We start from the raw sequence: 24,633 nt of genomic DNA, 5'->3' as shown, positions 1-24,633 counted from the left end.
ATGTTAAAAAAATTTTAAAAAATAATTATAATAACATTAAACTATTTTAAAAAATACTAACAATTGTTTTCAATCATAATAACAAAAATAATTGTTTCGGTAATTGTTTTCAATAATGATCAAAAGTTCTCAATTCAAATAATAATAAAAATAAATTGTTCTAATAAGTGTGCTAAATAATAAATCTATAAATTTTTTTAGAAAAGAACATTTTTCTTTCGTTATTAAATTAAAGTTGTTAAATATATAAATTAAAAAAAAGAAAAATATTGCGTTTAAAACCAATATTTTTAAACCTCTATTTTTATTTAAAATATAACTAAAAGCCTTATATTAATGGAATAAACAATATACGAAACAAATATGAAATTAATGAGTAATTTAATAAATATGATGATAAATTTATGTAATAATATTTTTTAAGATAATATTAAAAATAAAAAATAAGTATAAATAATTATTTAAAAATCATTAAGCATCAGATATATTTTTTAAAATATATTATTTGTCAAATATTTTTACTTATATTTTAATATTATTTAAGAATGATTAAACATCATATATGTGATGCATTAATAAGTAAAATGGGGAAAAAATTGCATCTGCATGCTACAACAGCAAGGTTTGTCTTTTCCTGGCCCATTCTCAGACTACTATCGGCCCTCACTTCTAGAATTTCCAAACGACTTAGCAAGAGTTGCAATTGCCTAACTTTCATGAGCACTACTCCATCTACTTCTTCTTCTTCGATTTGGAAGATGACTGATTGTAAGCTGTTCCCTGAAATTTAAGACAAGCCAGCAATAACATTGCAATTGAGACAATTAATGATTATTTAGTCTACATGCAATGAACTCATGATATTTGATATCTAATTAAACAGATTCAAAGCCAAAGTCAATTGCAATAGAAAACAATCGAATTGATGCATAGGTGAAGCCCATTACCTGAAGCCATTCATCCATTGAGGCATCAGTAGTCCCAGTTCCAACTTCCACTTTTGGAGCCGCCTTAGTTTTCTAGCAAAGTAATGAAGGCAAACATACTATAAGCACTGGTCCCTACCACTCTCACTCCTTATAAGTTGAAGCTTTCTCCAATGCAAGACAAAACTCACAAATTTTAACATTCCCACATTGTCAGCGCAATAACCACAGATGGCTTAAAATAGGCCCATGCTAGGACAAATGTACATTTTCTTCCATGTAGCCATGGATGTGCTCTTTTCTTAGAGATATTCAACACTATTTTTCATAAAAAAAAAAGAGCCTTCTCTAGACTGCATCTTATAATAACTAGCCTTAAACATACATGGTTATTAAAATAAATTAATAGGACAACTACAAGGTGGCACAACGAGATTACCTGGGAGATTCGCTTAAACTGACCATGAATCCATAAACCAAGGAGAACAACAAGTGAAATCCCCAGGGTCACAAGAAAAACTGACTCGACACTGACGAAACCACCAGCCTCAACAACTTCAATGGTACCATTATAGAATGTACTTTGGTATGGGCTCTGGTTTATCTCATAGACAACTGTACCCACAAGATCAAAAGTTCCGGGCTGCATCAAAGCTCTAGACATGTAAGCTTTTGTGTAACACAACCCTTCTAACAAAAAGAAATTACATACAACTCTAAAGCATAAAATTCCCATGTAATTATTTACCTGTAAGAACTTGCTAACAGCAAATATGTAAGGGAATGTAGCTTGTGTTGAAGGGGGTACAGATGCATTGTCAAAAACCTACATTTAAACAGACACTTCCAATTTAAATCCACAACATAGATAGTAAAACTACAAGATAATGAGGTGTATGATCAACTTGGTAGAAATACAGAAGCTTAAGATCTTTTTCAAATAATTAAACAAGCCTTTGATGATAAAGTGTGGAGAAAATTCAAAACCTAAACCATATAATAATCAAAACCCAACAACAAAGCATTATAATTACACAATGACCAATTAGAGCATGAACGTCTCAACTATCTTTGCAAGCTCAATCTCCAACCTTAAAGGACATGGTATTCAATTAAGAAAAGGTTTTGAGTTACTAAATATTATAAATTAATCAAAATGGAACCTTGACTAACTGATAAATTAGGAATATTTGAAAATTAGTTTATGATTACCTGTGCTGTAAGATTTTGAACAAGCATGCGATGATCAAAAGGGAGATGAACACTGGCTTCGATTGCAATGATATTCAAAGGTGACTGCCCTGCAATTTAACGAAGTAAGCCATGACTGATGAAAAAGAGGTAAACATGTAAGCATAGTCAACAATAGACAGATAAATTAACCAGTTTTAACACATCAAAATTCACTAGAAGATGAGCCAATAATGTTGTGTAGACGAAATAATTACCAACATTTTCCATCCCAACAAGGAGTTCTGTCTTTTCTCCAGCTGGAACCACTGCCCACGTAAAAACAAAAAAAAAAGGTTACCAATTAGAAATTAAATAAAAAAAAAGCACATCGCTCTCAAATCATACAACATCACAAAGTTCTTACCTTTGGCACTATTTTTGGGGAATAAACAGATAGTTTCAACTCCAGGAGCTGGCTTAAAATTGCCACCAACAAAATCCTGAACATCCTCACGAACAATCCCAAGCTCACTTCCTTCAACATCAGCCTCAATTTCTGATTGACACCTAACGACTATCAAACCAGAGGAAAATCATGTTACCCCATAATTTAAAAACAATAGTGACACTTATCAAACAAGAGTGGATAGGAAAAGCTGAAAGGAACTGTGAAAAGATGCTGAAATATCAGTAGCCACCGTTTTTTCTTTCTTTCTTCCCCCTAAAAATTAAAAGAAACGAAACTAATTGAAATTTTATAGCCATGCAATGCAACCAGGATTACAAATCAATCATACATTAGAGAAATAAATCAAATTAACATGAATGTAATGAAAATATAAGAACTAAAAGAAAAATAAAGCAATTGTATCTCATGTCGACAGATCAAAACATTCATGGAAACTCTAGATAAAATAAATAAATTGGTAAACACTAGATGTGGGAAATATGATTTCAAACCCTGAAACAAAGGAAATTGGAGGAGAAGTAACCCAATGAAGAAAACCCTTAAAATTTTTATTGCCATTTCTGGGAGTTTGTTATTTTCATCAAAGAAAAATGAAGAAAATGAGAAAAATAAATAATGTATATACCCAACAACACGTAGATTAAACAGAACTGTAGATTGGATCTTTAAATAACGCAAGTTCATTTGCAATTGAACAACTTTTAGCTACGTCGTTTTAGTAGTTTAAGAGTATGATAAAACATAACACTTGAGTATTTGAAAGATTATATAGATTTTTACTCAATTGTCTGAGGTAACTTGTTTTCCGTGGATAGGTGACACAGAAGAGCAGTTCGTGAAGGTGCAGCAGTACTCAAAGAGCCCTTGTTTTTTTATGTGTATATTTTAACTTTAGATCACAGTAGTGGCATGTTTGGTAGTATTTATATTTTGAACCATTTACGCCATATGTCTTGGTTGTGTATAAATGAGGCCATAAAGGCTATTTGGTTTTTGGCTTCTATGCATTTGGTTGGTTGTTTATGCTCATAACTTTAAAGGTTTGAATGTTATTTTGTCCTAACTTCGAGTAGAAGTTGCAGTTTCCCTTCTAATGCTTCAGAGTGGAACTTTGTTTTTGGCTTATTATGTGTTAGTTTAATCACTAAACAATATTTAATTGTATTGATATTATTATAGTTGTGTAATGATAAATTGAAATGAGTAAAGTATATGATATTAACACTTGTGTAGATAAAACCATGCCCATGGAACGCATTAGACTATGCAAGGGAATTATAAAGAGTTATAATTATGAGATTTCTATGCAATAAAAATTTCACAATCATTATATTATTGAGATACGGCATCATGATGCTTTAAGTTCAGCACATGTTAAACCTCCATGCATAGGATGCATGTAACTAATCTCGTAAATTGAAGTATATGATACTTGAGAAAAACATGTATGTGCTTGTTATAAGAACAAATGCATTGAACATGACATGCTATGAGAGTTCTATTTGGTATTTCACTCAAGTGTCTATGGAAATACTCTCATATGTTGGTAGTGTGAATAATCCTTAGACTTTGAGACTAGCTCACTTTGAATGTTGAGTGTTATACTTTGATTCATCACGAAATGGGTCCCTATCGACAAATGCTTAAGGTAGGATGTTTTGGGTATGGCATTATACATGCAAAGGTGATGGAATGGTCTAGAGAAGACCCATTGCCCCAAGTGATATGAGGGGACATATCTTATATGCTATTAACTCGTATTAACCATAAGTCATTGGCCAAGACAATTAATTTCGGTTAACACAAGGAGTTTGCAAGACTAACATGAATAAGAAATGGTAGGCATCATACCATGACTTCAAGCTTATTGGGATATATGATGGAAGGATCAAATTACACAAAGATTCCGAACACTGAAGGTTTTGTTGAAAATATATTTTGACACTCTTCCAATAATTGGGGGTCACGATGAATTGTTAGATTTCTATTATAATCTATGAATATAATTATTTCTTAATTGAAATAGATTATATTTATTGTCAACATAATTTAGAGAGTTTTTTAAAGGATAAATTATTTTGAATGATTTTTATTTAAAATATTAATTATATATCTATAACATGATTTTATTACAAAAATAATGGATAATTAAAAACTAAAAAAAAATAGGGGAGCGTCACATTTTCTAAATTTAATGTATGTACCTTGTTATATTATAATATCAGTTTTCTATCTCGTGCAATGCATAAATTAGGTTGTATGTTTCAATTTTAAAATTTTGTGTTTATTAGTTAAAAAAATTGTATGTTTAAAATACTTAATTTTTAGAATTAAGATAATTTGTATTATGATAAATATAAATTTTGAATGTTTAAAATAAACTCAAATTAATTATTGATATTCATTAAAATGATAAAAAAATTAGAATTTTAAAAAATCAACTTATGACGTTTTTGTTTCATATATTCAATATCTACTTAAATAATTGTTTCAAAATATTGTTATTAGTCTAATTTTAGAAAATAAAATTAATAATTAATTAACATACGTAAATATCTTGAAAATACGTGTTTACTTTAATTAAAATGACATAGTATCTTTAATTGCAATATTAGCATAACAATAATCGTATGATAAAATGTGTAATATTTCTGGGTATTACACTTTTTTGTATAAAAAATAATAATCTTTTATACATTGTGTGTCATATAAAGTTGTCAATATTAAAATAGTTGTAAAACACGTGGTAATACGGATGATTACTATAAAAAAGAAAAGGGTAAACTGTTAAAATAATCACTTTTGTTTACCACATATTACATTTTATTCACTTATATTTAAAATACTACGTTTTAGTCACTTATGTTAACATGTTGTAAGATTTTAGTCACTGAGTTGTTAATTATCGTTAACGGTGTAACGGTAAGCTAACATAGCACGTTAAATCATCATTTTAAACAAATTTTAGGTTAAATTATACAATTGGTCCCCATATTTTATTTGTTTTGAGCAATTTAAATTTTTTTTTCTGTTATGTTCTTTTAATATTTTTTTTCTTTATTTTCCATTCTCTCATGCTTCACTCTTTGTTTTCCTCCATTATCCATATCTTTTAATGCAGTTTTTCTACGTTTTTCATTTGTTAAAATTAGTCCTTAATACTTTTATTTTTTTGAACAATTTAATTTTTTCTTTTTATTTCTTCCCCTTTAGTTTTAATAAATACAAAACATAAAAACAAAAACTACATTAAAAGAGATGGAGAAGGGAGGAAAATATAGGAAGAAGTAGAAGAGAATGAAAAAAGAAAGAAAAAAAAAGAAAAATTAAAAGAACATAAAAGAAAAAAATTAAATTGCTCAAAACGAAAAAAATTTGTGGAGCAATTGTATAATTTAACCTATTTTTTTAAATGATGATTTAATATGCCACGTCAGTTTACAGTTACACCACCGTTAACAATAATTAACGGTTCAGTGACTAAAATGTTACAACACGTTAACGTAAGTGACTAAAACATACATTTCATACATAAGTGATTAAAATGTAACTTGAGGTAAACAAAAGTAACTATTTTAATAATTTACCTAAAGAAAAATAGTTGTAATATAGTAATGGTGACTCCTTATAAATGTTGTGTAAGAAGAGAAATAAAAAAAAAGTTCGTAATATATATGGTAATGGAATTTTTTATTTATTAAGTAAATGTAGTATAAGAATTGAATAGAATTTTGTGCAATTATTAATGTAAATAAAATTATAATTTCGATAATTAAGAATTATGAGTATATATATTAGAAATCAAATGTGAATATAAACAACAATTAATGCAATATTGATTTTAAAATTTAAAGACAACAATAATTAACATAATATTAGTTACCATAAATTCAAATGTAAACATAAATAAAATCGTTTAATACAATTAAATGCAATATCGAAGTAATTAATATAATTAAAAAGGAAACATTTTGGAATTCAAAGAATTAACCTAGAATTCAATATTTCCATATATGCTCCCGTACATTCTTTTATATGATAATTAATAAATAAATAATTTTAAGAAATCCAGATTTATTTTTTCAAACAATATCATTGTATTACATAATTTGGTAGTAGTATCATTTTTTACACATGTTTTAGTATATGGGTTGGCAATAAATTAATTCAATTGGTAATATTTAACCATTTTCATGACTTATTTTCAGTAAAGAGGAGGGTTTTTTTTTTGCTTATTTTGAAAAAAAATCTTATTTTTTTCATAAGAGTTATTAACCATCTTTCTAATTTCAAATTTAAATTTGTACTAATCATTTTTTATTTTATGTCTAATAGATACTAAGGAATAAGCTTTTTTTTCTTATGAAGTTTATGTAGGGGATAAAACCGATTAAACAACCAACAAAGTGAAGAAAATAAGAATAAAAAAGATCGAACACGCAAATTTTATGTGGAAAAACTCCTTAAAAGAGGATAAAAACCACGGGTAAAAGAAAATTTCACTATAATAAGGAAGAGTACAAAAGATGGAGAGAATTAATAGAAAAACCTGAAGCTCCACAAGAAAAACTCTTCGAAACAAAGAACAAAATTCTCTCAATCTAAATGTTTTTGTTGTGTAAAACCTAGAGTAATTAAGGCCTATTTATAGGTTGAAATTCATAGCATATGACTACAACAACTCTAGATTAATTAGAGTTTAAGTGAGAAACTAAAAATAAAGTTTAACTAGGAGAAGAAAAACCAAAATAAATTTTGGTCAAAATAAGAGGCATTCTCCCTCAAATCAACTACCTTGGCTTGTATTTGCACCAACTCCCTTGCCAAACCCTATTATGGCCTTAATTGATTCTTTATCGAATACTTACCAAGTCCAAGCAATACTCGAATTTTGAAACTAGAAAGCTCTTTGTCAACATGTCGGTTGGATTGTGTTATGTGCCAATTTTAAGAATCTAAATATCTCTTGAATGATCACCTTTCGAACAAAATGATAACGAATGTCTATATGCTTCATTTTCTCGTGATGTATTTGATCTTTGGTGAGATGTATGACACTTTGACTATCACAATATACAACAGTTGCCCCTTTTTCACTTATCAGTTCACTGAACAGACCCCTTAACCAAATTGATTCTTTTACTATTTCTGTAATTGTCATGTATTTTGCTTCCGTAGTCAACAAAGCCAATGTAGCTTGAAGTATCACTTTCCAACTAATGACATAATTCCCAAAAGCAAAAAGGTAACTTGTGAGAGACCTTATTCGATCTAAGTCTCCTGCATAATCAGAATCAACATATCTGACTAGACTCTTTTGAGTTCTTCCAAACTCTAAGCACATGTTAGAAGTACCTTGTAAGTATTTAAAAATCCACTTAACTGCATGCCAGTGTAACTTACTAGGACTGGTAATGTATCGACCAACAACACTAATAGTATGTGAAATATCAGGACGAATGCATACCATTGAATACATCAAACTTCCAATTGTACTTGAATAAGGTACTTTTGACATATACCTTTCATCTTCTTCATTCTATGGAGAATCTAAAATTGAGAGTTTAAAGTGCAGCTAAAGGACTACTTACCGGTTTTGCATCTTGCATCTCAAATCACTCAAGGATTTTCTTGATGCACCTTTGTTGCAATAAAAACAATTTCCCAGAATGTCAATCTCTCAAAATTTCCATCCCCAAAATTTTCTTTGCAGTACCTAAATCCTTCATCTTGAGCTTAGAGTTAAGCATGGTTTTAAGACTATCAATTTCAGATGGATTCTTAGCCGCAATTAACATATCATCAACATAAAACAATAAATATATAAAAGAACCATCATCAAGATATTGTAGTTAAACACAACTGTCATACTTACTTCGAAAAAACCAATACTCAATGTGAATGAGTCAAACTTTTTATACCATTGTCGATGAGACTACTTCAAACTGTGTAAAGAATTTTGTAAGAGACAAACATAATCTTCTTTACCTTCAAATTTGAAGCCTTTCGGTTGTTGCATGTAGATGTCCTCCTTAAGGTCACAATGAAGGAAGTCAGTCTTTACATTTAACTGCTCTAACTCAAGTTTATTTGATGCAATAAGGGCCAAGAGCGCCTGAATAGACGTATGTTTCACAATGGGAGAGAAAACATCATGAAATTAAATTCCATCCACTTGACTGTAGCCCTTTGCAACCAATCATGCCTTGTACCTAGTGTCGTTAGGACCTGAACCTTTATTCTTTTTAAACACTCATTTACAACCAACGATTCTTTTACCGATGGGTGGTTTAACTAGCCTTCAAGTCTCGTTCTTTTGAAGTGATTCCATCTCTTCTTCTATTGCAACGAGCCATTTTCTAGAATCAGAGGCTTGAATTGCCTCATAATAACATGAAGGATTGGTTGAATCAATGCTTTCGGAAACACTTGGAGCATAAGCCACTAGGTTTCCTTCATAACATTTCTATGGTGGTCGGATTTCTCGTCTTTTCCTATCACGAGCCAACTTATAATTAGTTAACTGAGATGGTCAAGGTACCTACGGGTCGGATGGAGCCCCAACAGATCTAAAACAACTTCAAACTTGCAAGGACCAGAATTTTGTCATGTCGTAGCGATGTCGCGTGACTCTTCGTCAGGACGAGACCTCTGTTCATCGCATCCTTGGACATTTACTCGTTGAGGCGTCGCCCCCTATTTCGACTTTTGACTCCATCTTGCTCGAGACACTCTGATTTGTTGTGTCTTTAAAAGTAAAATTCCCCATTTCTAATCAAAACATGACAAATTCATTAAATGTAACATCTTTGCTAACAATTATTTTGTTGGATTTCGAATACCACAACTTAAAACTTTTTGTACCGATAGAGTATCTTAGAAAGATGCATTTAACGACCCTTGGTTCGAGCTTTCCCTAGCTAACTTTGGCATAAGCAGGACAACCGAAAATCCTAAGATTATAATAATTGGGAGGATTACCTAACCATATCTCTTCTAGAGCTTTATCGTTCAATGCTCGATGAGGAGATCGATTTACCAAATAACTTGCTAGGTTTACGGTTTCAGCCCAAAATTCTTTCCTTAAGCTTGCATTAGAAAGCATGCATCGATCCTTTTCTAACAATGTTCTATTTATTCTTTCTGTAACTTCATTCTATTATAGAGTTTCAACAACGATTTGATTTATTTTAATTCCTTCTCGTTTGCAGAAATCATTAAACTTTGATGAACAAAACTCAAGATCATTATCCGTTCTCAATCGCTTTATGGATTTTTCGGTTTGTTTTTCTAACAGTTTCTTCCACTATTTAAAGATTCCGAAAACTTTGCTTAATTGTTTAAGAAATAAACTCAAACTTTTCTAGAGTAATTATTAATAAAATTTAGGAAGTATTTATTACCTCCTTTTGAGATGTCATAATAAGGACCCTATAAATCGGAATGAATATAATCTAGAGTCCCTTTTGTTCTGTGAATTGCTAAATCAAAATTGACTCGAGTTTATTTTTTAAAAATAGAATGCTCGCTGAAACCTAACTTACCAACCCCAATGCCTTTGAAAAGACATCTATTGTACAAGGTTGTCATACATTTCTCACTCACATGACCCAGTCAAATGTGCCAAAGTTTGGTTGAATCGAAATCAGTGGAGAAAAAGTCACGTTTTGTCATCGCGACGATTTCGGCTTTTATATGGTAATCGCAACCTTACCAGTAATCGTTGACCCTTGCAAAATATATAGCTATCCTTTTTTATCCTCTCATCATAGCAAGAGCCCCACGAGAAACTTTTAAGCCATTTGATTAAATGACTATCGTGCAATTGTTAGAATCCAAAATTCCCAATGAGATAAGATTTTCTTTAAATTAGGAACATACCTGACATCTGATAGTTTCCAATAATTCCGTCGTGTATCCTAATTTGTACTGTTCCGATTCCAGATATTTTACATGGAGATTTATTCCTTATCAACACAACTCTACCTTCAACTAAACTATACGTGGAGAACCAGTCCTTGTTGGGACACATGTGATAGGAGCACCCTGAATCTAAAATTCATTCGAAATTAAGATGAGAGCTTTCGCTTGTTGGCATCAATAATAAATCATCACCTCTGTCATCGGCTACACTAGCATCAACAACTTCGGCTTCCTGTTTATCTTTCTTGTCGTTTTTGGCATCCCTTTTGATTTCATTTTGAAGTTTCTAACATTCTACCTTAACATAGTCCACCTTTTTACAATACCATAATATTTGTCATGATTTTTAAATTTGGACCTTGCTTTAGACCAGTTTTGATCTGTCTTTCTTGTAACAACTCGATAGTCACGGGTGTCGAAAAGTGTATTTTCGAGACTTCGTTCTTGTAAATCGAACTCGTAAATATTTTTAAAAAATATTTACAAAGCTAGTTGTGTAGTTAATTAGTTTTGGTTAAGTGAATTTGCATGAATTAATAATAATTAGGTATAAGGACTAAATTGCATATAGAGTGAAAGTTAAATTATAGATTAAAGAAAAAGTAAAGGGACTAAAGAAGCAATTATGTCATTGTTCTTTAGTGACGTCATAAGTGTAAAATTATTATATATATTATTAATAAATTAAAGTTAAAATATATATTATAATATGATACTTAATAATTAAGTATATATATTATATTATAATAAAACAAATAAATAAAAGAAAAAAATAGAAAACCAAAACGAAACAGAAAGAAAAAGAAAGAAAAGGAGAAAGAATGAGACGATGGGCTCTAGGGCTTCAAAGTTTCCAAGTTTATTGAGTTTTTAAATGTTGTTAATGTTGAATAATTTTAGTAATAGGGATTAAATTGATAGATTTTTAAGCTAGAAATGAAAAATGATTAAATTGTAGAATAAATTGTAAATTTTGAATTATAAGGACTAAATTATGAAAAATTAAAATTTATGGGTTTAAGTGAAAATAGAGAGTTAAATTTAGTTTAAAGTGGAATTTGTATGAAAACATAAGATTAATTGTGAAGAATAAAAATTAGTCTCGGTTTATGAACTAAATTGAAATTTAGGCTAATATTGAGTAAAAATTGAAATATTCAATATGAAATTGAATTGTGTTGTATTGATGAATTTTAATTTTTTTAATTCTGTAGCTAATGTCGTACCGAAATCCTCGACTAAAAAGGGGAAAGATAAAGTCGACATCGAATAACTCAGAATTTCTGGTTTGTATTTCTATAATCCGAACCTAGTTGTTAATTCTTGTATTTTAAATTAATGTATATGGTAAGTGGTTAAGGTATGGCATTTTGATTATTGAATTGATTTAAAGTCGATTGAATTGGATTGAATTGATATGTGTGTGTGTGTGTGTGTGTGTGTGTGTGTGCAAATATGATATTGGATAATTGTTGTATTTGAAAAGTGAATTGGGACTTTATTAACTGTATCGAACTGAGTTGGATATAGATGGTATGCCATAGGATTGGAAGAGTTTAGGGATTTCTTCGAATTCGAGTCGATGAGGCACTGGGTGCCAATTTACTTCAGTTTAACCGATGATACACTGGATGTCAATTTACTACTTCGAATTATTCGATGAGGCACTAGGTGCCAAATTGACGTGTTTGGTTGGATCCATGTATCCGTCCGAGTCCGAGTTGTGTTAATAGGGGTAAATAAATAATAAAATTCTATAATTAATATTGATATTGATATGGCATAATATGCGAAATAGAAGTGATATAGTGAACTGAAAATAGAATGTGAAAAGCTATTATATAGCAAGTGATGAGAATTGAGTATGGTATTTATGAATTGAGTATTAAATGGCTAATGCCATTGTATGAATAAATGTGGTTTTAAATATTCAATTGTGCTTATAATTAATATGTGCATATTATATTATTATGTCTTTAAATATTCAGATTATAGAAATACCACTGAGTTTTACTCAGCGTACGGTTTTGTTTTCCGTGCGTAGGTTAGATACTTAACTTTTTGATAGCCGATTCAGCATCCAGCAATGATCCCGAACTCAAATGTGGTGATGTCTATCTTTTGTGTCGGCATGTACCTAGGGTATTTAAATAATGGTTATTTTGTGTATTAAATGTAAATGACGTTATAAATTTAATATTGGTTTGGTATATACATATAAACATGTGTTTATTTTTGAAGCTTTATTATGACATGTTAAGTTGATGTTTATGTGTTCATAAAGTAGGCAAAATGGATTAAATTAGGTATGTTTATAATTTGGATTTGAATGATATTTTGATAATATAATTTGATGATATAATTGTGGTACCAATGAGGGTACATTGGTTAGGCACCTAGGATGATTGTTTTGACGTGATTTGAATATGTTTGATTGTGTTTTGAAATTGTGTTTTGAACTGGTTAAACGAATGATTTTTGAATTGCTTAGTATCCAACCTTGTAAGGAATGGTAAACTTATTGTTTAAGGTACATTCTGAGTTCACACGACCAGACACATGGGCGTGTGAACCCTGTAACTTTGAAAATTTTTAATGTATTTCGAAAAATTCTTTGAGTTTTCGAATTAGTCCTGATTGTTTCTAACGTGTATTTTGGGCCTCGAGGGCTCAAATAAGAGACAGTATGTATGAGTTTAATTAATTTTTGACCCGAATATTATATGATACAAAATGTTTGAAATTTATGTCTGTTTGATCGATAAACTTCAGTAATACTCTGAAACCCTATTTCGGCCACGGATATGGGTTAGGGGTGTTACATTTCTTGTTTGTTGTCTGCCTTTTGCAATTAAAACTGAGGCTTGCCCGTCTGATTTTTTTTTTGTTTTGGCTAACTCGTTGTGGAGTTTATCCTTGCTCAGAAGATTCCCCTTCACATCTTTGAATGAGAGATGATCACCCCCATAAATTAGAGTTTCCTTGAAAGTTTTATAAGAAGAGGGCAAAAGAGCATAACAACAATATAGCTTGATCTTCGTCACTAATCTCTGTTTCAAGATTCTTTAAGTCATTAATAAGGGTAACAAACTCACTAATATGAGTTCTAATGAACTCACATTCGACCATTTTGAACGTATAGAGACGTTGTTTTAATACTAACCTGTTGGCTAAAGATTTCGTCATATATAAGGCTTTCAGTTTCTTCCATAACATAAACGCTATTTTCTCCTTCAGAACCTCTTGTAACACATTATTTGTGAGGCATAATTGAATAGTGGATAGAGCTTTTTCATCGAGCTCTTGCCATTCTAACTAATCCATATCTACGGGCTTCTTCCTTATAACGACATTTTTCAGATCGTTCTGAGCCAATATTGCCGTCATTCGAACTTGCCACAAACTAAAGTTTGCAATTCCGTCGAACTTCTCAATATTGAACCTTGACGCTGCCATCTTTGAATGAGTTGACTGCGAAAATTGAAATAGTTCTGATACAAATTTGTAGGAGATAAACCTGATTAAACAATCAACAAAGTGAAGAAAATAAGAATCGAAAATATCGAACACGCAAATTTTACGTGGAAAAATTCCTCAAAAAAGGATAAAAAATCACAGACAAAAGGAGATTTCACTATAATAAAGGAGAGTACAAAAGATGAAGAGAATTAAAAGAAAAACCCGAAACCCCACAAGAAAACCTTTCGGAACAAAGAACAAAATTCTCTTAATTTAAATATTTTTATTGTGTAAAACCTAGAGTAATTGAGGTCTATTTATAAGCTCAAATTTGTAGCATATATGAATACAACAACTCTAGGTTAATTAGAGTTTAAATAAGAAACTAAAAATAAAGTTTAATTAGGAGAAGAAAAAACAAAATAATTTTTGGTCAAAATAAGAGAAATTCTCCAACAGTTTATGAAATAATAACTTCGTTTGCAATAAAAACATAATGCTTTGAAAAAGTTAGGTGTTATTTCCCTTTGGCTTTCCATGGCAGTGCTCTTTAGCTGCATGAGCTAAAAAGATGACAGTTCCAGACAGCTCCTTTACAACAAGAATAAAACTTGATACCAGACACTTGAGTGCCCCTCAATCTAATGAAAAATCAAAGTTGTTCAAAGGGCGTTTGCACTCAAAAGAATTTATTCCAAAACCATATCTTATGGACTATATATATATATCAATTATGAAAGCCAGCAAGCAAGCTTATAATAACCTATATGAAAGCGTTGGAATCCTAGCACTAAGAAAACACAGAGGAATGGAGTGGTTGTATCCTAGGCGAAGGGGTCCTCAGTGGAAACAAGGGTGGTCAGGCCAGACACTACCCTCCATGTCTGCACCGCCTCTCCCATTGCTCACCATTTTTGGGATCGTCCTTGTCTTGCTTTGGTTCTCTCAGTATGCTGATTACAAGGCCCACTTACATAGCTCCGCAATAAACTTCCAGCTATTCCTTATTCTTTTGCCGGTTCTGTTAGTCTTCTTCATGGTCTCATTTTCGTCTAGTGGAAGGTTTGCGTTTTGGCAGCATCGTCTTGAACGTCACACTGTTCACCCATCCAGGGGTTCACCTTGGGGCATCGCTATCTTGGTTGGTCTTCTTTTTGTGTTGCTTTTTTATCAGTCTTCGTTTCAGTCCAAATGGTTTGGACCTCTGTAACTCAAATACTAGCTTTTCCCCCCTTATTTCAATATTAAAAAAAAAAAAGCAGCAGCAAGTTCATAATATTTATTTATGATGAGTTTTGGTTCTGAATTTTCTCAGGGCTTATTTATTTTAGTACCAAAATAAACATATACGTTTGAACCGTGAACACAGTGCCACCCATCATTAAACTTGAGGGTCTTGTTTCTTAAAAATAGGTTGGAATGATTGATTAATTGTTGCCACCATCAAGGTTTCAAAATAGAAACAGATGGTAGTGGCATGACTAGACATAGGCTAGAAATCAAGTGTGAAAACGACCCTTCATTTTGGTAGACAAATGGCGAAATAACAGCACCATATAATCATAAAGTTGCCAAAGAAACGTGTATGTTGGCCATTAGGGACGGTGCCACTTTATTCAGGGGTCATGGTCCCACCTGCTTATTTTGAAGGTGATGATTTTTTGTAACAATAATGATGGTTTTATCAGCAAGCACAAAATTATATCTCTTTATAATCATAAATATTAAAATAGATCTCTGGAAAAAACAAAACTAAGAAGATAGATCAGTCTTCAGCAAAACTATAGTGCTATTTTTATATACTAAAGTATTTCATATGTTCCCCTTTTCCTTGAGCTTTGACGAAAGAAATAGCTAACAATGGAATGCTTTAGTCTCGTCCCGCTGTTGTTTTTCTCTTTCTTATTATTTAACTAATGAAAACAACAAGCAGTAGGAAGGATGTATATGGGATTATGGCAACACATGTCAATCAATCCCTTAATTCTAGCAACATATAATATATAATCTCAATAAAAACAGACATAAATTACAGATAACTTGTAAGAACAAGCAACCACTTTATTAGTAAAAGAAGGTTCCTTGTTGCTTGAGCGTTCCTTTCAAACTTAGTATCAGGTTTTGCTTGAAGCAGGACAAGAAAGAAAAAGAACTTGGAATCTTGGACTTTAATAAATCATTTCAGACAATTCACGAAACTTAACTTCTAGTCTCTGCTGATTAAATAGAGTTTTATTCAGGCAAAAAAATTCTTGTCTTCAACTGAAATTATATCATTCAATTTTCGAAGAATCCAAAGTTGGGTCTGATTTTTTCTGGTAGAAATTATGTCTATGCAAGCAAATATTTTTATGACCAAAACATTAAAAGCATCAGATACTCTGTGTTAAACAAGCAACTTCTTTTGTGTTTTGCAATGTTATTTACAATAGAAAACTATCATACATGCTTATACTTGATCTAATAAAGCCAAACCCAGTTCAATCTATCACATATGAAACACCTAAAAACCAACCAAAATAAGAAATACACAACTAGTTTTTTCCATGTATCTAAACATATATACAGTATCATACCAGCCAGCTCTCGCGAAAAACTGACTGATACTGTACCAAAATCAGCAGCAGCACAATGAAAGCAGCCACAATCCAAGGTGAGCTACCCTCGGAAGGACGATGGTGAGTCTGGCGGCGACGTTCCCATGGCGATGAACCAAATAACATATCGGAAGTATCCATTGATGACACCCAACGAGCCAAGAGTATCAACACAACTGGTGTGGCGAAAAGCACCCAACTCAGTTGCTCTTCAGCGGTTTCCAGAACTGATTCATAGTTCACATACCATGACATCCCAAGAAATATTGATGTCACTGCTAGGATTAACAGAACAGGATAAGGCAAAGGGCTTAAAGAGAATGAATCAAGGATGGAGTCCCCTCTTCTATAATAGGCCATTGAATAAATCTGTGTCCTCTCTGGTGCGAGATTTAAAGTTTATAGCAAAAGTGGGTGCCTGAATTTGTTTGGTTCACAGCTTTAACTAAGTTGTCACAGGGTATTTCTGAACGCAGGGCTCTATTTGTTTTTAATTTGAATTTCTTGGATTCAGGTTTGAACTTGGCAAGTGTGGGACCTACCGGTGAAATCAAATTTAAATTGTTCAAATTTTCTTCAAAATATTACAGGGTAGGTAACTATCAGTATCACTCTTCCTCTTACCACGTTTGGTTCGCTGTATTGGATTAGCGGTGTATTGGGTTGGATTAGAGGTGTAATGGAATAGAGGTGTAATAGCAAATCAACTGTTTGGTTGAATGTAATGGAATAGAGGCGTAATAGTAAAACTGTGTTTGGTTGAATGTAATAGAGGTGTAATAGCATAATGGAGAAAAGTAAAATGACCAGAATACCCTTAGCATAAATTTGTTTTGGTAAATGATTATTGTTATTGTTATTTAAATTTTAATAAGATTATTTATTATCAAAAATAAATAATTTAATCATATTTAAACATAATTATTATTTAATATATTTTAATTAAAATATATAATTTAATAAAATTCTTAATAATTAGCAGAAATTTGTTTTGGTAAATTATTTTATTTAAATTTTAATAAGATTAATATCAATAATAAATAATTTAATCATATTTAAATATAATTATTATAAATATATTTTAATTAAAATATATAATTTAATAAAATTCTTAATAATTAATATTCTTATATGAATTTACTCAAACCATATTATTAAATATGATACTGTAAAATATAAAATAACATAATTATTATTAAATATAATATAATTAAAATATATTATTTAATAAAATTCTTAATAATTAATATTCTTATATGAATTTACTCAAATCATAATATATGATTATAACTAATATGATTTAATTAAATATATGATTTAATAAAATTTAAAATTATTATAACTAATATGATTATAGTTTATGAATTTGTATAATTTAAAATAATAATTATTACATATAATTTAATAATAATATATAATTTCATAAAATTCTTGATAATAAAAATTTTCTTATATGAATTTATACAATTTAAAATAATTAATATTAATATAATTATATAGTGATATATAATTTCATAAAATTCTTAATAATAAAATGTTCTTATATGAATTTACTAAAATCAATATATAACTTGAGAATTATATTATGCATAAACATAATTAACTTATATTAAGAAAAGGTTAGATGAAAATGAAATTGTACATTAAAATCCATATGTTATATAGTTTTACAACATCAAAAAGTTTGAACATTGATATTTAATGGTAAGAAAGAAATCTCCTAACCCATTCCAATCGGGCAACTGAAGGTAAACTAAAGAAAACGATCATTTGAGTTGGATGGTCGGGAATTTTACTCAATGCATCATATCGTTGATCGTCGGTTAAACCTTCAATTGACCATAAGGCTGAATATAAATTTGAAGCTCTCTCTTCCATATGTTGTTCTGACTTCTGCTGAACTACCACCTCGGAGGCAAAACTCCTACTGATTTGATCGCCAACGGCCTGGATTTTCTCCCCGAACAAAGTGGCAGCCTCATTAAATGAAGAAAACATATTATCACGAGCATCAGATTTCTTCTTTCTCTTGTTTGAAGATGAGGAACCCCCTTGGTCTCGATCTCCTCGTGGATCCGTACCAGAAACATCCATGTCATCTAAAGAGACGTCAGCTTCGCAGTCATAGAATGTGTTTCTCTCTTCATTCAGATCTGTAGTACGTTCATCATCAGCGTGTATTTCTTCAAGAACATCAGCAGCTGTTTGAGCATCTCTCCCAGTTGCTCGATCTCTTGCGTATATGGTAGTAAGCTGGTCATAGTAAGGGAAAGTACGAAATCTGAATTGGGCGGCTTCTTTGTGACTCTAAAAAAAATGAGGAAATCATATTAGTCGTAAGTTTGGTAAAAATAATATAATAAAGACTTGAAATAATCTTACCTTTAAATAGGACTCCCAAACCGCATCTTCAGCAACAACGAGCTGCCTATGCTCGTCCCAACCAAAACCGCTATTGTTTTGGCCATTAAGCATGTCGTAGACGATTGACCACTCCCTTTTAAGTAACCTAATCCTTGATTCAATATTAGGTTTCGCCTTCAACATTGCATTTGGTAAAACCGTTTGTAGCTTTCTTTCCAACTCGTTCAAATAACCGGCTTTGAACCCGGTATCAGCATTAAATGTTCCAACATTGTGCAGGTCCACCATGCTGGAAACTAATGCTGCATCTTCCTCGGGAACCCATTTTCTTTTGCTTCCTCGAGAAGCTTGAGCATTTGATTCTGGAACACCTGACATAATGATCTTAAGAATAAAAAAAAATAAATTATATTAATTACTATTTTAATATCATGATTCAAAAGGTCAACACTTTATAAAATCTAGTAATTAAGTTGAATATTTGCAAGTATCAAAAGTTCCATAGCACAAAAAATTTAAAATTATAACACAAGCTGAATTAGAAGAAATTATATTATAATTTCTGTATTTTAGTACAATACAAAAATAAATACAAAAGTTTCACAAAAGTTTCACAAACTAATTTCTAGATGCTTGCCATTCATCGAACATTTGGTTGGCTAGTTCCATCCTCCAAGTAGCCCAAGCATCCGATGGATGAATATTTGTGATATTCGGTTCATCGTCATCCACCACATTAATTGTAGGTAATCCTTCTCCCACCTCCGCTTCAATGGGATCACTACTCATATGGGTTCGAATAAAATTATGGAGCAAACAACATGCAATAATAATTCTATTGTGCACCCTTACAGGATAGAACGATGGACTCCTAAGTATTCCCCATCTAAGTTTTAATAAGCCAAAGCATCTTTCAATGACATTACGTGCTGAGGCATGTTTCATATTAAAAAACTCTTGCGGAGAACTTGGCTGATAACCCTGACGCCACTCGTTCAAATGATATCGTTGTCCTCTAAATGGTGCAAGAAATCCCTCACAATTTGTGTATCCAGCATCAACTAGATAATAACAACCTATAGGATAAGTTTCATATTAAAAAATGATTAATTCAGCACACAAAGTGTGATCTTAATGAATAAATCAAAGTCCTATAACTATACACTTTACCATGAGGAACTTTTAATCCATGTCTTCTACTAATGGCATCTCGAAGAACTCGTCCATCAGCAACTGAACCTTCCCAACCAGGAAGAACATAAACAAATTGCATCTCAGGTGTACAAACACCTAGCATATTTGTTGCTATGTCACCTTTTCGCGTCCGATATCTAGGTTTATCAACTGTTGGAACCCTAATCTTGATGTGGGTTCCATCAAGAGCACCTAAGCAATTCTATATCACATGATATAAAACCTTGAGTTAGAATACTAATTTAAATCTAAATCAAGTAAATGTTGTTGAAGCTATATATAAAACTTAGTCCTATACCTTAAACCATTTCCACCTTGTGTCAGAAGAATCGGCTGTAATTGGCTCCGGGTTTTTAAATAACACATCTTGCAAGCGTATGACAGCATTTAAAACACTATGAAATGCTCTGCTAACAGTTTCCCCGGACCTTCTAAAGTGATGCTTGATAACTCGATTTTTCAGGTGATGGGAGATGATATGTAAAAACATTGCTACTTGCTCGTCAACAAGCATGAACCTTGTCGACTTCAATCCCCCTATCGATTCTAACATCTCACATAATTTAAAAAAGGCAGCTCTATTCATCCTAACTTGTTCAATACAGGTCTCGTCACTAGCATATACAAGCCTATTCACATAATCCCGTTTTGCATAAAAATCTACGGTATAGGACCTAATCCTTGGTCTATGTAGGCTAAGGCTGGCACCCATTCTAAATAAGAACCAAACCGCGATTCTACAGATTTCCAACCATATTGTCACAGCAATACTAATTCTTTTACGCCTCACACTTTGTGCAATTAAAGGCAGACGAGCCATTACTGCAACATTTTAAAATTAGAACACACTATCAAAGAATTGAAGTTGCAATTACACATTATCGAATAAAAATAAACAGCACAAATTTAGAACACACGAAGCAAAAAATTAGACGACTAAATGATATCGTTGCAACTTTAATTTCATTTCTTTATCAATCACCCAAATAATAATGAAAGAGTATATTTAATTACTGATGATTAGTTTAATTAAGGTTTTATAACTTTTATAACATTTTAAATGGTAATTTCATTTTGTAAAAATATAATTAACTTTGAAGAGGACTTATTTTTTACAAGAATTGTTACTTAGCTGTCTAGTATCAAGTTTAAAATACATGTTTAGCATTTTTTCATCAAAAAATTATTATTATTAAAATTTCAGAATTCTATAGAATTTATTAATTTAACAGCCAAATTTGACTTTTTAAGTAAAATTTGTATAATTTTATTTATCATAATATATATACGTTAATTTTAAAAACTTCCTTACACTTTCACAATTATAATTTTAAAATAGAAGCAGGGGAAACTTTTCTGCTGATAAAAGATCAACTTAAAATGTAATTTCTCTAAAATAACACAGAGACTACTGCGACCAAGTTAACAAACATCAAAGTATGCATGAAAATAAATACTAATAAGAAGATTAGTATATGGGCTCAATTAATATATTCAAAATTTACACAGTAAAGAATATCAGTAAAAATAAACATCATTTAGTTGTATAGCATAGCATAGAAATCATGAACAATAGCATAAAGCATTTAAAAGTGACTCATTTATCTACCCGGTGCAGGGAAAGCTTCAAACAGAAACAGTACATATAAATACATAAGAAATGAATTTTCACGTGACAATGAACATTCAAATGTTATTTTACTCCTCCTTAATGACTACAAGTTTACAAAGCTAAATATCAAATACTGTGCCATCGAGAAACAAGTAATGAGCAATACAAAGGCTGTAATGAGCAATACAAACATACAAACAAAACCATAAATACCAATGGAAAACTAACCTGTAATGAGCAAATCGGGGACGACTGCGATGAAGAAGTGTTGGAAGAAAGAACCTGTAATGATAAAAGGGAAATCGATTAAGTGTTGAGAGACAGCAAAAATCAATAAAGAGGATACTTGTTTGTTGAATTTAATCATTTAATAATTCCAACATTAAATCTGTTTTTTGAAGTTAAAATATTCAACTGAAACCAAGATTGACTATCTATGCTACCCTAAAACAAATAAAAATGCATAAACATAGGGTGAGGTCGACATGTAAATGAAATGCCTGATGAACCAGATGCTGGAATCTGGAGTTCATTACTCAGTTCCTGTAAAACTTTTAATGCACTGGATATTGGAGCTAAAGTTGCTGAAAAGTTGTTCGAATTGGAGCAAGGAATGAAAAATTGATTTTTATTACCATAAACAAAACAATATATAATTTTTATAGACAATTCTTTCTACCATAATGACATGATATCTCCAAAGTAGATCAACCAATTCCAACACATAAAAGAAAAGGGATATTTCGACCAAATCAAAGCAATAAGGAACAAGAAAGAGGTGGAGCTAAATGGTGGCAGGGGGCCTTGGCCCCCCAAAATTTTGGAAAAATATTTTTTCTATTGAAATTTTTAAAAAAATTTAATTAAACTCTTTTAGATTAATGAGAGTTTTTAAAATTTTCTCATTAAACTCCTAAGCCCCAAAATTTAATCCCAAGATCTGCCATGGTTAGTATCTATAATTTAGGCCCTTTCATCAGTCGAACCATTAGCGTGAATGTTAAATATCAGCTCAACTCAAATCTAACATGAAGCATATTGGCATATTTAAAACACGTGAATCAAATTGAAAAAATTTGTGTAACTACTACATAATCAACTAATAAATAAACCTCTTGGCACTATCTTCTTTATTAACACATAAAATCCATTCATGTAATAAGTACATGAACTTATAATTTAATCCACATATTCTAAATATGCTCCATATTAGATCCAAATTGGCCTTTAATGCCTAAATTGACTGCTAGATTGATAGAAAGATATGATTGATACAATATTGATAGTTTAAAAACTCAATTAGAACATTTTCAACAATAAGAACCAACTTATAATATAAGTAATCATTTAAGAACGTTTGGTGCAATTAACCCACATTAAGCCGGCCAACATGACTGCCATATGTTTAGCAACTTATGTCTGATCAAAGTGTTTCATTCTTCAACACCAGGTGACAGATAAGACTTTCGAAACAAAACTTCGATGGGGAGTCCCTTTAACAGCTGAACATCTAAGGTACATATAATCTGGCTACTAACAAAGAACTATCACATGCAAATATCCTAAAACAATACGAGACTTTTCCTACAAAATGTTCTTATTATTTTCCATTTACTCAATGGCAGCTACTTGGCTGATGATCACTATAAGAGACCTGTGATTATTTATGATTATCCAAAAGCAGTTAAGCCATTTTATGTACGCTTGAATGATGATGGAAAAACAGTGGCCGCTTTTGATATGGTTGTACCCAAGGTAAAGCCTAAAACTTGAAACAAATATATTGAAACAGTGGGTGGTTTTGAGTTGGTTATGAAAGATGGATAAATGGTAATGCAGATGGGAACAGTGATTACGGGTAGCCAAAGTGAAGAGCGGCTTGACATGCTAAGTGCAAGGTAATGTCAAAACAACTCGAACTCAAAATGACTTGTACCAGAAATGGTCTGAAATGATTCAAACCCATAACGATCCGATCTGAAAAATCCAAATCTCAAATGTGAATGAACCGACCTAAAACTACTTGAACCCAAAACAACCTGATCTAAACTCTAGGTTTATCTCAATTCTTCTAATGATCACTTTAAAGCCATCTTAATTTGGGTCTATTCTTGAGGACTGAACTATTCTCAATACTATCCTTATTGATACCAAAGCCTATTTTCCTTGTTTGCTATGGTTTTCTGATTTCAGAATGAAGGAATTTGACTTGTCAAGAGATCAGTACGAATGGTACCAAGATCTTCGCAAGCATGGAACAGTCAAGCACTCTGGGTTTAGACTAGGGTTCGATCTTATGGTTCTTCTTATGACTGGCCTCACTGATGTCAGAGATGTAGTTCCTTTTCCCCGAACTCATGGCAAAGCCAACAACTAAGAAACTGTCTATAAAGTTCATAAAAATAGAGAGATCATAGTTTCAACTTGGTTGTGTTTCAGATACAGAGAAACTCGTGTAAAAAGATATTCTAAATGCAATACATCTTAATCTTATAGCTAAAGATGCTTTAAACAAACTGGCTATGGATGAACTATCACCAATTCACCATTGTTGTGCAAAATGAAGTGCCATTAAATCAAATGGAAAGATAAATGGAGTTCAAAAAATCATTTTCACCTGCTCAATATCACAAATGCCTTCTCTATTGTGGACTACCAGCTGAACCCGAAAAACAAGCAAGAAGTTCAGATAAATACACATAGATAAAAATAAAAATAAAACCCAGTAACATCAAAGCTATCCCAACACTAAATTCACTGTGTTCATAATCACATAAGCAAAATTAACAAAAAAAACAATGAAACAGAGAAGAAAGAAAAAACGGAGGAAAAAAAAAAGCCAAAGGACTGAATGAAACGGGAGAATACCTTGATTGAGAGGATCAAAGAAGGGAAATTAGTGGTAGATCCTTCGAT

General features: G+C 31.3%; 4 protein-coding genes across 5 annotated transcripts; 2 read left to right on the top strand and 2 right to left on the bottom strand.

Annotated features, from left to right (window-relative positions):
- Nucleotides 1-457: 457 nt before the first annotated feature.
- On the bottom strand, nucleotides 458-3,217 carry LOC107947403 (translocon-associated protein subunit alpha). Of its 2 annotated transcripts, none has more exons than XM_041108270.1 (8): nucleotides 3,060-3,217; nucleotides 2,524-2,673; nucleotides 2,375-2,425; nucleotides 2,139-2,222; nucleotides 1,675-1,752; nucleotides 1,366-1,569; nucleotides 948-1,019; nucleotides 458-780 (listed from the first exon to the last, which is right to left on the bottom strand). In XM_041108270.1, exons 2-8 carry the CDS (start codon nucleotides 2,641-2,643, stop codon nucleotides 733-735), a joined length of 657 nt encoding a protein of 218 aa, XP_040964204.1. In that variant the 5' UTR covers nucleotides 2,644-2,673; nucleotides 3,060-3,217; the 3' UTR covers nucleotides 458-732. The 2 variants fall into 2 exon arrangements, with proteins under 2 accessions (XP_040964204.1, XP_016737563.1); XM_016882074.2 differs by having other exon boundaries at nucleotides 2,139-2,227; nucleotides 3,060-3,202.
- Nucleotides 3,218-14,456: 11,239 nt separating this feature from the next.
- LOC107945050 (uncharacterized) lies at nucleotides 14,457-15,160 on the top strand. The gene has a single exon (XM_016878878.2). It carries the CDS (start codon nucleotides 14,522-14,524, stop codon nucleotides 15,158-15,160), a length of 639 nt encoding a protein of 212 aa, XP_016734367.1. The 5' UTR covers nucleotides 14,457-14,521.
- Nucleotides 15,161-16,336: 1,176 nt separating this feature from the next.
- Nucleotides 16,337-17,033, bottom strand: LOC107945051 (uncharacterized). Its single transcript, XM_016878879.2, has one exon. The coding sequence runs from the start codon at nucleotides 16,905-16,907 to the stop codon at nucleotides 16,521-16,523; it is 387 nt and encodes a 128-aa protein (XP_016734368.1). The 5' UTR covers nucleotides 16,908-17,033; the 3' UTR covers nucleotides 16,337-16,520.
- A 6,019-nt stretch (nucleotides 17,034-23,052) lies between these two features.
- LOC107912721 (asparagine--tRNA ligase) lies at nucleotides 23,053-24,218 on the top strand. The gene is made up of 4 exons (XM_016841029.2): nucleotides 23,053-23,232; nucleotides 23,343-23,472; nucleotides 23,557-23,615; nucleotides 23,911-24,218. Exons 2-4 carry the CDS (start codon nucleotides 23,458-23,460, stop codon nucleotides 24,092-24,094), a joined length of 258 nt encoding a protein of 85 aa, XP_016696518.1. The 5' UTR covers nucleotides 23,053-23,232; nucleotides 23,343-23,457; the 3' UTR covers nucleotides 24,095-24,218.
- The last annotated feature ends 415 nt before the right edge of the window (nucleotides 24,219-24,633 follow it).

This window comes from Gossypium hirsutum, chromosome D12 (genome assembly GCF_007990345.1).
Source record: "Gossypium hirsutum isolate 1008001.06 chromosome D12, Gossypium_hirsutum_v2.1, whole genome shotgun sequence".
In the NCBI taxonomy this organism is placed as follows: domain Eukaryota; kingdom Viridiplantae; phylum Streptophyta; class Magnoliopsida; order Malvales; family Malvaceae; genus Gossypium; species Gossypium hirsutum.
Note: the sequence above shows the minus strand (reverse complement) of the source record. Positions and strands in the feature narration are given on the sequence as shown.